The sequence below is a fragment of the Piliocolobus tephrosceles genome, chromosome 1 (assembly GCF_002776525.5).
Source record: "Piliocolobus tephrosceles isolate RC106 chromosome 1, ASM277652v3, whole genome shotgun sequence".
Taxonomy (NCBI): Eukaryota; Metazoa; Chordata; class Mammalia; order Primates; family Cercopithecidae; genus Piliocolobus; species Piliocolobus tephrosceles.
In genome coordinates, this window is record NC_045434.1 from 88365684 (window position 1) to 88382524 (window position 16841).

Consider the following 16841-nt stretch of genomic DNA (forward strand, 5'->3'; position numbering starts at 1 on the left):
CTTTATGGAGAAGGAGCCAGAGTTAGTGAAATTAGTTTAGGTCAATTTAGGATATATTAATGACATTATCCCACACATTGTTCATGTCATAGGCACGAACTTAAAAAATTTAAAGTTCCTGCTGCCTGCTTAGATGCATCTACTAATCTAGAGCAGTTGTGAGGAAGATCCATCTGAACTAGATAAAAATATGAGCAGTAGAGTATTGGTTATTTTATTCTGGTTGACTCAGTTATTTGCCAAAAAAAGGCCCTGGTCAAATTGTTGATCACTAGGTAAAAATAATTTGGACTAATACAATAAATTGTTGATCATTAAAATAATTCTTTCAAAGTACTTGTCTTTCATGCATTTGTTTACTTTAACATGATTTAATTTAAAAATATGTATTGAATCCTCTTTCCCACCCTCCTGGGCTCATGTGATCCTCCTATCTTAGACATCTGCACAGCAGGGACCACAGGCACACACGCCATCCGAATATATCCTTCTTCACCAAAGTTGTGGCCCCAGCTTTAGAAAAAGGAAACTCCTGGATAGTTTCCTTTTTTTTTTTTTTTGTGGAGACAAGGTCTCACTATGTTGCCCAGGCTGGTCTTGAAATCCTGGGCTCAAGGCTATCCTCCTACCTCAGCTTCCCAAAGTGATGGGATTACAGGCATTAGCTGCTACACATGACGTTTTGAATCCTTTTATGTGCAAAGATACGATCTGAACCCTCAGGACATTTATAGCCTAATATTTTCTTCCATCAAAGTTGCTAAAGCCCATCACCAGAATACCACAATTAATATTCTCAGGATAGATTATTAATAGTTGCCTAGGAATAAGAATGGTATGTAGCAATGACAGAAATTTGAAATGGCAGATTTATTAAGTACTTTTAAGCCATTAAGTTACAAAAGGCTATTGGGGTCTTAAAAAGACAAAGAGTATACAATAAAACAACGAACAATGACAGATTGTTTTAGGTTGAACAATTTTTATACAGTTATACCTACAGTACACTACTAATTTACTTAGCAAACTTTTTCCTGAGATTTGCAAATTTAAAAAAAAACGAAGAATCAAATTATATTATCTTTTCTGTTTTTTTGAAACAGAGTCTCCACTCTGTTGTCCAGGCTGGAGTACAGTGGTGTGGTCTCAGCTCACCACAGCCTCAACCTCTTGGGTTCAAGAATCTTGTGCTTCAGCCTCCCAAGTAGCTGGGATTATAGGCATGCACCATTACGCTCCGCTAATGTTTTGTATTTTTAGTAGAGACGGGGTTTCACCATGTTAGCCAGGCCTGTCTTTAACTCCTGGCCTCAAGTTGATATGCCTGCGTTGGCCTCCCAAAGTAATGGGATTACAGGCGTGAGCCACCGTGCCCGGCCTCAAACTATATTTTTTAATTAGTACAGTAAATACACATTAATCATGACACAATTATTTCTTCTGGATACAGCAGGAAAAATTAAGTTAAGAGAAAGTGCTTCATATTTCTTGATTTGTTATAAAAAGAAGAGATCCTCTCTAGATTTCTGGGTAAGAGGGGAAACTAGCAATCCCACAATGATTTCCTTTATTTCTTGCCATCCGAATATATCCTTCTTCACCAAAGTTGCGGCCCCAGCTTTAGAAAAAGAAATAACACAAAATTACAAATGCATACAATCAAATCATGTTAATAACTTTTTATCTCATTGTTTTTCTCCTATAAGTGATTATATGTGAAAGACTGTAAAACAAAATTAGAATGAAATAATATAATAGTTTCTCCAGGGATTTCAGGCAATTCAAAATAATGGTTTGGAAAGCTTTAGTGCTATATTGATGAATAGACTTAATACCTAAGGAAAACTATATAGTAAGATCCATCCCAGTCCTTTAATCCTCCTACTTTGCAAATATGAATTCTCTAAGGAAAGAGTATTAGTATCCTTTATAAGGCTCTATCTCTAAATTTTTTTATAACAGTATCGTGGGTAATGATTTTCTATCAAACTTAAATTCCTCTAGAGAATGACAATTAAGAAATATTTTTGAGTGACTACTATGAAAAAGCTATAGGGGAGGGAATTCTAAAGCTAACAACAAAAATGCAGCTCTGAAAGAGTTTTGATCTAGAAGTGGAGCTGAGATAAGACTTTCTCATAATTAAAGCTATTGAAAAATGAGCCAGGCATGGTGGCTCACACTTGTAATCCAAGTGCTTTGAGAGGCTGAAGTGCAAGGATTGTTTGAGGCCAGAGTTTGAGACCAGCCTGGGCAAAATAGCAAGTCCCTGATTCTACAATTTTTTTTTTTTTTTTTTTTTTTAGCCAGGCATAGTGGCATGTACCTGTATTCCTTAGCTACTCTGTAGGCTGAAGTGGGAGGATCATTTGAGCCCAGGGGTTTGAGAGTACAGTGAGCTATGATTACACTGCTGCATTCCTGACACTCCAGCCTGACCCTGTCTCAAAACAAAACAAAGCAAAACAAAACAAAACAAAAAGGAATATTTCTACCTGGCGCTGGAAGTGTTCAAGCAAGCGGAGGCGAATTGTTAGCGATGTTGCAGAGAGAAATCATGGGTCGGATTAGGGTTCGAGTAGATCAGTGTTTTACTTTTTGATTTCATGGACTTAGAGGAGTTCAAAAGGTTTTTACAGATCGATATACAGTTATCAATTTTTAAATTAGCATGTATAGACACCTTTTTTTTTTTTTTCTTGCAGATGAAGTTTCGCTCTTAGTTGCCCAGACTGGAGTGCAATGGTGCAATCTCAGCTCACTGCAGCCTCGGCCTCCCGGGTTCAAGTGATTCTCCTGCCTCAGCCTCCTGAGTAGCTAGGACTACTACTCCTGGCATGTGCCACCACGATGGCTAATTTTGTATTTTTAGTAGAGACGGGGTTTCTTCATGTTGGTCAGGCTGGTCTCCAACTCCTGACCTCAAGTGATTCACCCACCTTGGCCTCCCAAAGAGCCGGGATTACAGGTGTGAGCCACCACGCCCGGCTGTATGGACATCTTTTTAAAAAAAGTATACTATTGGCCGGGCACGGTGGTTCATGCCTGTAATCCTAGCACTTTGGGAGGCAGAGACGGGCAGATCATTTGAAGTCAGGAGTTTGAGACCAGTCTGGCCAACATGGTGAAACCCTGTCTCTACTGAAAATACAAAAATTAGCTGGGCGTGGTAGCATGAGCCTGTAGTCCCAGCTACTGGAGAGGCTGAGGTATGAGAATCGCTTGAACCTGGGAGGCAAGGCGGAGGTTGCAGGAAGCCAAGATTGCACCTGTGTACTCCAGCCTGGGCAACAGAGTGAGATTGTCTCAAAAAAAGAAAATAAATAAAAACCATACTACTTACTGTCACCATTATGTTGTAAAAGAAAATACATTTTAACACCAAAAGCAAAAATTCCAAAGACATAATCTCTATTTTAAGGATAGGCTTTTGAGTAAATAAATTTAGATTAATGAAAAAGTCACCAAAATATTCTTATTTTTCTTACTTTACAAGACTGATGAAAAAACTTAGAAAATCCTTGTAAAAAGAATGATTTCTGAAGCTCTTTATCATTCTGAGATTTTGTAGTGGTAGGTATATAAATATCATACAAGGCAAAATTCGTTAAGTGCTCTAGGATACAAATAAAAGTGTGAAATTGAGAAAATGCCTAGTGTGTCTGGAGAGCAGTAAGAAATTTAGTTGAAAGGAAAACTAGATATCTTTAGTAGAATAGCGGAAAAAGAGGATAGAAAGCTGGTTTGGGGTCATGTTGTGAACAGCTTAGAACAGCCCATGGAGGAACCCGTACTTCAATTACAAAGGCAAAGGGAAGCTGTTACAAATTTTGGCTCAGAGACTCAAAGGTTGTGTTTTTGCATACAGTGGAGAACCTAAGAAATGCTGGTTTATTGTTGGAAGACAAATAACACCGTTTAAAAGGACTGTGCTTTAAGAGGCCTTAAATATTCTATGTATCAGCCCTCAGTGGACCTTTTGCAGGTCCTATTTTTTTCTCTCTGTACCATTTAACACAGTTGTCTACTCCCACCTTACTGGTCTGTTGGCTTTAAGACACTACTATGTTCTGATTTTCTTTTTTTTTTTCTTTTTTTCTTTTTTTTGAGACGGAGTATCGCTCTGTTGCCCAGGCTGGAGTGCAGTGGCCGGATCTCAGCTCACTGCAAGCTCCGCCTCCCGGGTTCCCGCCATTCTCCTGCCTCAGCCTCCCGAGTAGCTGGGACCATAGGCGCCGCCACCTCGCCCGGCTAGTTTTTTGTATCTTTTAGTAGAGACGGGGTTTCACCATGTTAGCCAGGATGGTCTTGATCTCCTGACCTCGTGATCCGCCCGCCTCGGCCTCCCAAAGTGCTGGGATTACAGGCTTGAGCCACCGCGCCCGGCCTGTTCTGATTTTCTTATCTCTCTCTGGTCAGTCCTTCTCAAACATTTTCATGAGCTCCTTTCTTTGCTTCCTTTCACTTAATTGCCACTCCACTGCTTAGAAATTTTTGGTGGCTCTCCATGCCTTTACAATAAAATTCAAACTCCATCATCACCTCTAATCAACCAATGGCTGTAGTGGGTTTTTTTGTTTGTTTTTGACAGAGTCTCACCATGTTGCTCTGTTGGAGTGTGGTGGTGCAATCACAGCTCACTGCAGCTTCAACCTCCTGTGCTCAAGCAATCCTCCTGCCTCAGCCTTCCCAGTAGCTAGGACCACAGGTGCATACCACCATGCTCGGCCAATTTTTTGTTTTTAGTAGAGAAGAGGTCTCACTATGTTGCCCAGGCTGCAGCAATGCTCTTTTAATATCTAGTTTAATAAGCAAAAGCAATAACAATAATCTGGCCAGGCTATTATTGATATTAATAGACACCACTTATTTAGCATTTACTCTGTGCCAAACAGATTAACATAAATTATCTAATTTAGTCATCATCATGTGAGGTGAGTATTATCTTCTTTTACTAAAGAAAAAAACAGAAGGGCAGAGTGGTAAAGTGGCTTGCCACAAGTCACATAGATAGTAAATTGTGAAGCCAGAGTTCAAATATAGGATTATTTTATTCCAAAGTCCACTCTAACTTTTATACTATGCCTATCCCTACAGTTATCTCTATGAGTGAAATCGTAAGGGGAATGAAATTGAGACCAGTACCTCTAGGATCTCATGTAATTTATATCTTACTATGGTCACTGCCTTAAATAATAGGCAAAATAAATCATTTTAGATGAACTGAGTTTGGACCTGAGATCTAGTATGAAAATTGAATTGAGGGTCTAGTTACTAGCAGTATGAATTCAGTCTGTGAGACCAAGGAATCTCAGACCCCATTCAACATCTAGATAATTTGCTTTTCTCAGTTTTACCAACCAAGATCAATTGCCCCCAATTTTTCAAAAGATCCCAGACTTCTTTTTGACTGAGTCCTGCTAACTTCCCTTAAACAATGAAACTGATTTAAAAAAAAAAAATCTTAAGCTAAATAAAGTATCTGAGGACAAAGTCTTGCCTTCAGAATTATACAAAGTCTGCTCCAAATGTTCATTTTGGTACTTATCAAGTTGTTTTTTTTTTTATTAATTCTATAGTTCTTTCACTCAAACTGTTCAACTTTAGGTAAGTTTGTTAACTAAATGCCTATCTCATAAGAGTATTTTAAAAATTAAATTAGAAAATGTATTTAAAGTATTCACACAATATTTGGTATATAGCCAATGCTTACTAAGTGAAGGTAGCTATTTTTATTATTATCCAGGTATGAGTACATCTGATTGGACTCAAGTAGAGTACATCTACTTTTTTTTTGAGATGGAGTTTCACTCTTGTTGCTCAGGCTGGAGTGCAATGGCACAGCCCCGGCTTACCGCAACCTCCACCTCCCAGGTTCAAGTGATTCTCCTGCCTCAGCCTCCTGAGTAGCTGGGATTACAGGCATGTGCCACTATGCCCGGATAATTTTGTATTTTTAATAGAGATGGAGTTTCTCCATGTTGGCCAGGCTGGTCTCGAACTCCCAACCTCAGGTGATCCTCCCACCTCGGCCTCCCAAAGTGCTGGGATTACAGGCATGAGCCACCTAGCTGGGCTGAGTCTGTCTACTTTAAAAAATATATATAGCCTTCTTCCAGGGTGATCACCAGTCCCAGTTTGCCTGGGACTGTCCTGTTTTTAAAAAGAAAGTCCTATGTCTCAGAAAGCCTCATAGCCCTTAGCAAAGTGGGAAAGTTGATCAATGCCAGTTTCCTTTGTAATAGACTGAAGTCCTGGGTTTCTTAGGCTGTGCCAGACACTCTTCTAGGCATTAGGATTACAGAGACAAAGTCTTTCTAAAGCCTAGGTTCTAGAGGAGAAACATACAGTAAACAAAGAAATACTTGATGATATAATAAGTACAATAAAGAAAAATAAAGCAGGATAAGGGATACAGAGTGTTAGGAGACAGGGCTCAATTTGAGGCGGAATGGTCGGGAAAAGCTTCACTGAATGGATGTTTGAGCAAAGATGCAAGTGAAGCGAAGACCTGGATAAAGAGCTAGAAATAAGCATGGTGTGTCAAGAAATAGCAAAAAGGCTAATGTGCCAGGAGCTGAATGAGAGAGGGGAGAGTAGTTGGAGAGGTGGTTGGAGAGGCAGGCTAAGGCCAGATAATATCATGCTTTACAGGTCATGGGTTTTATTCTGAGTGGGAAGGAAAGCCATTAGAGGGTTTGGGGTAGAAGGGTAACATAATCTACTTTATGCTTTAAAAAGATAACTCTGGTTAATGTATAGAGGATTGACTGCAAGCAAACAAGAGGGAAGCAGCTACCAGTTACAAGATTATTGCAATAGACCAGGAGATAGATGGTGGCTTGAACTCTAATGGTAACAGTAGAGGTATTGAGAAGTGCAGGCATATCTTGTTTTATTGTGCTTCGCTTTATTGTGCATTGCAAATTTTGCATTTTTTACAAATTGAAGATTTGTGGTAACCCTGCATGGAGCAAGTCTATTGGCACAATGTTTCCAATAGCCTGTGCTCACTTCGTGTCCCTGTGTCATATTTTGGCATTTCTCACAATATTTCAATGGTTTTCATTATTACCAAATCTGTTATGGTGATCTGTGATCAGTGATTTTTAAAAAACTTTTTGAGACAGGGTCTCACTCTGTCATCCAGGCTGGAGTGCAGTGGCACAATCACAGCTCACTGCAGCCTCAACCTCCCAAGTAGCTGGGACCACAGATATGCACCACCATGCCCGGGTAATTAAAAAAAAAACTATCTGTAGAGACAGAGTCTTGCTATGTTGCCCAGGCTGGGACCAGTGATCTTTAATGTTACTATTGTAATTGTCTTGGGGTGCCATGAGCCACACGCATATAAGATGGTGAACTTAATTGATAAGTGGTGTGTGTTCTGACTGCTCCACTAACTGACACTTCCCCCATCTCTCTTCTTTGGCCTCCCTCTTCCCTGAGACACAATGATATTGAAATTAGGCCAATTAGTAACCTTACAACGGGCTGGGCATGGTGGCTCACGCTTGTAATCCCAGCACTTTGAGAGACCGGGGCGGGTGGATCACCTGAGGACAAGAGTTCGAGACCAGCCTGGCCAACATGGCGAAACCCCATCTGTACTAAAAATACAGAATTAGCCAGGCATGGTGGTGCGCGCCTGTAATCCCAGCTACTCCAGAGGCTGAGGCAGGAGAATCGCTTAGAACCTGGGAGGCAGAGGTTTCAGTGAGCCGAGATTGCGCCACTGTACTCCAGCCTGGGCAACAGAGGAAGACTCTGTCTCAAAAAACAAAAACAAACAAACAAAAAACAACCTTTCAGTGGCTTCTAAGTGTTCAAGTGAAAGGAAGAGTTACACATCTCTCGTTTTACATCAAAGCTAGAAATGATTATGCTTTGTGAAAGCCAAGGTAGGCTGAAAGCTAGACCTCTTGAACCAGTTAGCCATGTTGTGAATGCAAAAGGAAAGTTCTTGGAGGAAATTAAAATGCTACTCCAGTGAACACATGAATGATAAGAAAGCAACACAACGGGCCAGGTGCAGTGGCTCGTGCCTGTAATCCCAGCACTTTGGGAAGCTGAGGCGGGTAGATAAACTTGAGCTCAGGAGATCAAGACTAGCCTGGGCAACATGCTAAAAATACAGAGATTACCTGTGCCTGGTGGCACGTGCCTGTAGTCCCAGCTACTTGGAGGGCTGAAGTGGGAGGATTGCTTGAGCCTGGGAGGTGGAGGTTGCAGTGAGCTGAGATTGTGCCACTGCACTCCAGCCTGGGTGACAGAGTGAGACTCTCAACAACAACAAACAAACAACAACAACAAAAAAAAAAAAAAAGAAAGAAAGAAAGAAAAAGAAAAAGAAAGAAAGAATGAAGAAAAAGAAAAGAAAAGGAAGAAAGTGAACTGGCCTTACCACTGATACGATTTGAGTGGTCTAGATAAAAGAGCAAAGCAGCCACAACATTCCCTTAAGCCAAAACCTAATCCAGAGCAAGGCCCTAACTCTCTTCCACTGTAAGAAGGGTGATGAAAGTAAAAGTTAAAGAAGTTAAATCACCTGCCAAAGTTCTTCTATGCCTCCAGTGCAACCTATGCCACCTCTATTTTAGCATTTATCACATTGAGTTGAAACGGAGTATACATGCACCTGCCTGTTTCCTTTACTCCGTTAGACTAGGAGTACCTTGAGGGATGGTAGAAAAGCTGCATTTTTCATTTCCAATTGCTAGTTCCTAGCTTGGCACATGGTAGGTACTCAATATATGTTTGTTGAATCAGTGTCTGAACGAAGATACAAAAATGAACAAGAGACTATCCTACCTTGAAGAAGTTTACATTTTAGTGAATAGAGCATGGTTTGCACAAATAGCTATAACACGAGGGATATGTGTAAAATACTACAATAGAATTCATAAAGCATTGCCAAAGCTTAGGAAATAGAGAAACAATTCTAAGAGAATGGGATATGAAAGAGTATTTGAGGCAGGATTTAAAAATGAATAGGATTTGTAATGAATTTTTTTTTTCATTTTAAAATTAATACCTTTCTTTTTTTCTTCCTTTTTTTTTTTTTTTTTTGAGACGGAGTCTCGCTCTGTCACCCAGGCTGGAGTGTGGAGTGCAGTGGCGCGATCTTGGCTCACTGCAAGCTCCGCCTCCCAGGTTCATGCCATTCTCCTGCCTCAGCCTCCCGAGTAGCTGGGACTACAGGCATGTGCCACCACGCCCGGCTAATTTTTTTTTTGTATTTTTAGTAGAGACAGGGTTTCACTGTGTTAGCCCGGATGGTCTTGGTCTCCTGACCTCGTGATCTGCCTGCCTCGGCCTCCCAAAGTGCTGGGATTACAGGTGTGAGCCACCGCGCCCGGCCTCCCTCCTTTTATTTTGAGATAGGATCTCATTCTGTCAATGAAGCTGGAGTTGAGTGATGTGATCATGGCTCACTCACAGTGGCCTCAACTTCATGGGCTCAAGTGATCTTCCCACCTCAGTCTCCCAAATAGCTGGGACCACAGATGTGTGTCACCATGCCTGGCTTATTTTTGTACAGAGATGGGGTCTATGTTCCCCAGGTTGGTCTTGAACCCCTGGGCTCAAGAGATCCTCCCAGTTCAGCCTCCCAAAGTGCTGGGATTACAAGCATGAGCCACTAAGCCTGGTTGGACATACTATGTTTAACTTAATGTTTTTTTTTTTTGAGATAGGGTCCTGCTCTGTCACCTAGGCTAGAGGGCGGTGGTGTGATCATGGCTCACCATAGCCCTAAACTCCCGGGCTCAAAAAATCCTCCTACCTCAGCCTCTCGAGTAGTTGATATTACAGGCACATGCCACCATGCCCAGCTAATTTTTAAAATTTGTTTGTAGAGACTGGGTCTCCCTATGTTGCTCAAGCTGGCCTTAAACTCCTGGCCTCAAGTGATCCTCCTGCCTTGGCCTCCCAAAGCTCTAGAGTTATAAGCATGAGCTTACCACATTCAGCTAATATTTATACTACATATAAATTTTATATTTATGTGTATCTTTTTTCATTTAAATATATATCCCAAGTATTTTATTAGGTTATTAATAATAGTCTGAATAATTCTAATGCATGGAGTTGATTATGTCATAATTTATTTAATCATATACCTATTGTTAGGCATTTTTGGCTACTTACTAGTTTTTACTATTAAAGAATAATGCTGGCCGGGCACGGTGGCTCAAGCCTGTAATCCCAGCACTTTGGGAGGCTGAGACGGGCGGATCACGAGGTCAGGAGATCGAGACCATCCTGGCTAACACGGTGAAACCCCGTCTCTACTAAAAATACAAAAACTAGCCGGGCGAGGTGGCGGGCGCCTGTAGTCCCAGCTACTCCGGAGGCTGAGGCAGGAGAATGGCCTAAACCCGGGAGGCGGAGCTTGCAGTGAGCTGAGATCCGGCCACTGCACTCCAGTCCGGGAAACAGGGCGAGACTCTGCCTCAAAAAAAAAAAAAAAAAGAATAATGCTACAATTCACCCAAGTTGGGTATGAAAGTTTTCCCATATTTAGGATTATTTTTTTCATATAGATTCCAAGAAAAAAAAGTAATGGGGCACTGGCTGGGCGCAGTGGCTTGCGCCTGTAATCCTAGCACTTTGGGAGGCCAAGGCAGGCAGATCACCCAAGATCAGGAGTTGGAGACCAGCCTGACCAACATGGTGAAACCCTATCTCTACTAAAAATACAAAAATTAGCCAGGCGTGTTGGTGGGCGCCTGTAATCCCAGCTACGCGGGAGACTGAGGTAGGAGAATTGCTTGAACCTGGGAGGCAGAGGTTGCAGTGAGCCAAAATCGTGCCACTGCACTCCAGCCTGGGTGACAGAGCGAGACTCTGTCTCAAAACAAAAAACAAAAAACAAAAACGGGGGGGGGGGGGAAGAATATGAACATTAAAAAGTTCTTTATCATATCGTCAAATTGCTTTCAAGAAAGAGAATAGGCAAGGTGCGGTGGGTCACGCCTATAATCCCAGGACTTTGGGAGACCAAGGTGGGAAGATCACGAGGTCAAGAGATTGAGACCATCCTAGCCAACATGGTGAAACTCCATCCAACATGGTGAAACCCCGTCTCTACTAAAAATACAAAAATTAGCTGGGTGTGGTGGCACGTGCCTGTAGTTCCAGCTACTCAGGAGACTGAGGCAGAAGAATCACTTGAATCTGAAAGGCGGAGGTTGCAGTGAGCTGAGATCATGCCACTGCACTCCAGCCTGGTGACAGAGTGACTCCGTCCCCCCCGCCAAAAAAGAATAAATACAGCTTACTTTCCCGGCAAACTGTATAAGAATGTCCATCACCAAGACGGGTGGTATTTCTGTAGACAGCATTGGGCTTCACAGGCATTTCAGAAAGATGAAGCAGCATATATAAAGAAACAGAGGTAGGGGTGTATCTGTAAACTTAGGGAATGATGAATAAGTAGTTCACTGTGGCCAGAGTATGACTGTGGGTATATGAATATATAGTGGAAGAAATGTCTAAGATTATGTTAAAAACTAGATAGTGGAGTACCTGGAATGCCTGGCCAGGAGTTTGGACTTCATTTTTAGACAATGGTGAACTATTTAGAATTTTTGAGCAGGAGTTGACATGATCTATATTTTAAGAAGATACCTCCATAGATGGCTGGAATAGAATCTGAATTACAGCAGGGCCATTGGGAATGGCAAAGAGAAAATTCATATAAAATATGATTCAGAGGCCAAATGGATAGGGCTGTGTGGGTTGAGGGGGAAAAAGGAGAAGGCCAAGATGATTCTTAGGCTTTAATAATCTGAAGATGGTAATATATTACGCAAAACAGGGAATAGTTTTCCCTTGAGCTTGTTCTGAAATCCTTTTCAGGGATGAGTGATGAAAGGAAGAGAAGAACATTGTAAACGTATTGAGTATGAGCGTGTGTATATGTTGGTAGTAGGGTGACGTAGGTGGGGAGTTTGGATTTTTCAAGTAGAGCTGCCAAATTGGAAGTTGGACAAGGAAGTCTGTCACTTAGGAGGTCATTTTCAGAGATTATGAACTGGGGATCATCTACATAATGGCAATAGTTGAAACTGAAGGAGCAGATGAGTTTGCTTTGATATAGCAAACTCATGTAACAGACAGCTGGATAAAATAATGTAAGATATGAGGCTAAAGTTGATGTAACAAAATGAATCAAGATAGTGAGAAATGTGCCATTGCATATGTTTTCTGGGTCGTTGAGCAACTTTCCAACCTCTAATGCACTTTCTTCCTCCAATACATGAATAATTCCATACATCTGAAAACTTGATGCAAATAGTGTCTTCTCTGTGGAGGTTTAGACTGTTAGGCATTTCCTCCTCAATAGTCCCATAGCCATTTAGACACGTATCATTATACCCCGATGTGTTTGTTGTATCGTTTAAAAATCTATTTAGGCTGGGTGCGGTGGCTCACACCTGTAATCCCAGCACTTTGGGAGGCCAAGGTGGGTGTATCACCTTAGGTCGGGAGTTTGAGACCAGCCTGGCCAACATGGCGAAACCCTATCTCTACTAAAAATACAAAAATTAGCCAGCGTGTTGGCGAGCGCCTGTAATCCCAGCTACCAAGGAGGCTAAGGCAGGAGAATCGCTGGAACCTGGGAGGCAGAGGCTACAGTGAGCCAAGACTGCATCATTGCACTCCAGCCTGGGCAACAGAGTGAGACTCTGTCTCAAAAAAAGAAAAGAAAAGAAAAAAATATATATATATGCATGAATTTCTGTCTCTCTTCATAATTTTACTTTTTTCCCCTTTTTGAGACAGGCTGGAGTGCAGTCTGTCACCCAGGCTGGAGTGCAGTGGGGTGATCAATGTTCACTGCAGCCTCTCTCTCTCTCTATAGATAGATAGAGAGATTTATATGTATGTATACATTATATATTATATAATGTGTATGTATTCATAATATATATCACATAATATGTATGTAATATATAATGTATGTATATGTAATATATTATGTATGTATATGTAATATATAATATGTATGTATATATTATATATGTATTATGTCTACATCAACCCTAGACATAATTGCCATAATCAAATATAATATATATTATATATGTATTATATATGCATTATAGATGTATGTATCTATAATACAAATTATATATAATGTATATTATATATTATGTATGCATATATAATATATGTATTTTTTCATGTTAGATTGTGAGTGCCTTTAGGACAGGATGGTTTCTTACTACTTTTTGTATCTCCAGGGCCTAGATAATGCCAATCACGTTGTAGATGCCTAGTAAGTGCTCGTTGAATGAATGAGTGAAGAGAAGCAGCTTTGAATTTCAACACTATAAGATACAGATGATCTTCAAGAGCAGCTTCAGTAGAGGAGAGAATTTAGAACACCTGCTGTAGGGAGTTCCTTAGAGAATCAATAAGATATGAGGGAAATGGTTTCATTTTAAAAAGCTATCACTGGTCTACACCCAAGCTGACCAGTGCCGTGAATAGGTTATCAGTGAGCCAAGATATTGATCCCCTCAGCTACTTTCCCAGTTGGCCATACAAATATCATCATCTTCTATGTGTGCCACAATGGGAAAAGGGTAGGAAAGCACCTTTTGTTTGATTTGTAGACTACGTACTTCAAGTAAAGATTTGAGGGGTGTTATGTGTTGCATTGTGTCCCCGCAAAATTCATGCTGGAATCCTAACCTCCAGTACCTCAGAATGTGAACTTATTGAGAGATGGGGTTGATGTAGATATAATTAATTAAATTAAGATGAGGTCATTAGGGTGGGTTCTAATCCAACATGAATGATGCTCATGAAAAGGGAAAATTGGCTAGGCACGGTGGCTCACACCTATAATCCCAGTGCTCTGGGAGACCAAAGCAGGAAGATCACTTGAACCCAGGAGTTTGAGACCAGTCTAGGAAACATAGAGAGATCCTGTCTCTACAAATAGAAATTAAAATTCACCTGGTGCGTTGGTGCATGCCTGTAGTGCCAGCTACTTTGGTGGATGATGTGGGGGGATTGCTTGAGCCCAGGAGTTTGAGGCTGCAGTGAACATTGATCACCCCACTGCACTCCAGCCTGGGTGACAGAATGAGACCCTGTCTCAAGAAGGGGAAGAAAGTAAAATTATGAATAGATACAGAAATGCATACAAGCAGAATGTCATGTGAAAATGAAGGCAGAGGTCAGGCGGATGGTTCTAAAGGCCGAGGAAAGTCCAAGATCACCAGCAAACTTTCAGAAGCTAGGGGAGAGGCATCAAACATTTTTTTTAAAATTAAAAGAACATATTTAATTGACACAGATTGTATAAACTCAAGGTGTACAGTGTGATGACTTGATGTATGTGCACATTGTGCAATGATTGCCATAATCAAATGAAATAATGCATCCATCTCCACCCGGGCTGTACCTTTGATTCCCAGAACCTGTTCATCTTATATCTGAAAGTTTACACTCTTTGATCAACATCTCCTCATTTACCCAGCCTCCAGTCCCTGGGAGCCACCATTCTACTGTCTGTTTCTGTAAGTTTGACTTTTTCAGATCCCACATATAAGTAAGATTATACAGTAATTTTTTTTCCTGTGTCCACGAATATTTTCTTCCTCACAGCGTGAGAAGCTAGTAACACCTTGATCTTAGACTTCCAGCCTCCAGAACTGGGAGATATAAATTTCTGTTATTTAAGCTGCTCAGTTTGTGGCACTTTGTCATGGCAGCCATAGCAAACTAACACAAAGAGAAACTCCAGGTGTGCCCCAAAGTCTCAACTCTCCATATGTCCTCCCTTTTTTCCCTCTAGAAGTTATGTTCCTTTTGTTTATGAGTGATATAGATGTCAGTTCAACACATATATTGAGGGGCCTTTCGGTGCCACCCACTTAGTCTTTGCTGTGGATACGAAGACAAGACATAATCTCTCCCCAAAGGCACGTACAGAACATTGGAGTGACAGACAAGTAAAAATACAATTTAAATATAATGTCTAAAATGCTGTGATCCAGTATGTATAGGACACTTTGGCAGCATAGAAAAAAGACATTTTGCTCATCCCAAGGATTCAGGAAAGACTTTCTGGAATAGATTGTGCCTGAGCTGCTTCTGAAGAAAAGGAGAAGTAAACCAAAAGAGAAGACAGGATATTCTAGGCAGAGGGAACACAAACCGAGAGAGGAAGGAAGGTATTACAGATAAAGTGGAATGTATGGGAACTACAACTGTGGATGGCGCAATATAACCAGAGTGAAAATAGGAGGCAACGAATGCCAGGAGGTGAGGCTGGCAAGGCAGGGAGCATGGCCTATAGGACTTGTCCTCTGTCAGGGAACATTAATTTTACACTGCATGAAACTCAGTAGAAGAGTTATAAGCCCAGACCTGTTCATATTTTAGACAAATAAGTTTGGCAGCAGTATGAAAGATGGATTTGAGGGTAAAGGGGAAGAAAAGAGAGCGTAAAGGAGACCAGTTAGAAGGGGACAGCAATAGTCCACACCAGAGATGCCTGAACTAGAGCCGTAATAGAAGAAACAGAGAAGGGACAAAATCAAGGACATAGATGAGGTAAAATTGCTTTGACTAATGGGTTGCTTGGTCGGACTTGGGGAGGTCTCAGATGAATCCATCATATCTTACTGGGTGACAGTGTTGTGTGGCTCTTTACTGATGTGGGAAATTCTGAAGGAGGAACAGTATGGGGGAGAGAGTACTGAATTATTTGGATGTATTGAGTTTGGAGAGACTAAGATATGTGTAAGTGGGTGTGTCCAGATAAGTCTGAAGTTCTGGGAAGATGTCAGAACTAGAGCTAGAGATTCAAAAGCTATTGGCATATAAAGGTTATAGCTAGAGTCCTAAGAGTGGAATTATGGCACCCAAGAAAAAATAAAATAAGAAGAGGACCATCCTGGCTAACACGGTGAAACCCCGTCTCTACTAAAAATACAAAAAACTAGCCGGGCGAGGTGGCGGGCGCCTGTAGTCCCAGCCACTCGGGAGGCTAAGGCAGGAGAATGGGGTAAACCCGGGAGGCGGAGCTTGCAGTGAGCTGAGATCCGACCACTGCACTCCAACCTAGGGGACAGAGCGAGACTCTGTCTCAAAAAAAAAAAAAAAAAAGAAGAGGAATGGGCAGAGGATAGGGCCCTAGGGAAATACCAACTATTTTGGGCTAAACAGAGGAATAGTTTCATAAGAGAGGCTGAGAAGGAATGATCAGAGAAGTAGTACAGAAGATAAACCATGAAAACAAAGCGATGAAGGCAGAATAGTAAGTGAAGAGATGGGGGCACTGAGAAATTTAGAATGTCACTTTGTAAGAAGCTATAAAGTTCATTGTCAATATCATGATCATAATCATCATCATCAAAATCATAAGAGAGTATTTGCTGAAACTCCCTCAAATTCCTGATTCCAATTAAATATAAAGTGTAAATATATTACCTGTTTTTCACAAGCCAGTATTCTTTCCCGTTAAGACCACCATAGCCAACCACAAGTACACCATGATTCACATTCTGAGTACAGGATGGTTCATAGTAGACACCTGAGAATCAATTATGGGTGGGAAAAAACAGTGAATACTAAAGGATAATAAAGGGCATTTAAAAACTGTATTACTTTTTATTAGCCTGCTTTGAATACATAGCAAGATTAATTTAAAAAGTTAAGGACATGGCTGGGCGTGGTGGCTCAAGCCTGTAATCCCAGCAGTTTGGGAGGCCGAGGCAGGCGGATCACGAGGTCAAGAGATCGAGACCATCCTGGCCAACATGGTGAAATCCCCGTCTCTACTAAAAATACAAAAATTAGCCGGGCGTGGTGGC

At 41.2% G+C, this 16841-nt stretch overlaps 2 protein-coding genes across 6 annotated transcripts in view; both read right to left on the reverse strand.

Annotated features, from left to right (window-relative positions):
* The window catches only part of HORMAD1 (HORMA domain containing 1), a 48334-nt gene extending 31772 nt beyond the window's left edge, over positions 1 to 16562 (reverse strand). For 4 of the 5 annotated variants that reach the window (XM_023213628.1, XM_023213626.1, XM_023213627.1 and 1 more), the window contains exon 1: positions 16459 to 16562. The gene's annotated coding sequence lies outside the window, so the exon portion shown is untranslated. Of the gene's footprint in view, positions 1 to 8147; positions 8195 to 16458 lie in introns of those variants that run through there. The other variant, XM_023213624.1, reaches the window with a different exon arrangement.
* Positions 852 to 16841, reverse strand: part of CTSS (cathepsin S) — a 37290-nt gene continuing 21300 nt past the window's right edge. Inside the window, exons 7-8 of the mRNA XM_023213632.2 lie at positions 16459 to 16561; positions 852 to 1618 (exon numbers count right to left, since the gene is read on the reverse strand). Of these exons, the coding sequence (XP_023069400.1) occupies positions 1519 to 1618; positions 16459 to 16561 (203 nt within the window). The 3' untranslated portion in view covers positions 852 to 1518. The remainder of the gene's footprint in view (positions 1619 to 16458; positions 16562 to 16841) is intronic.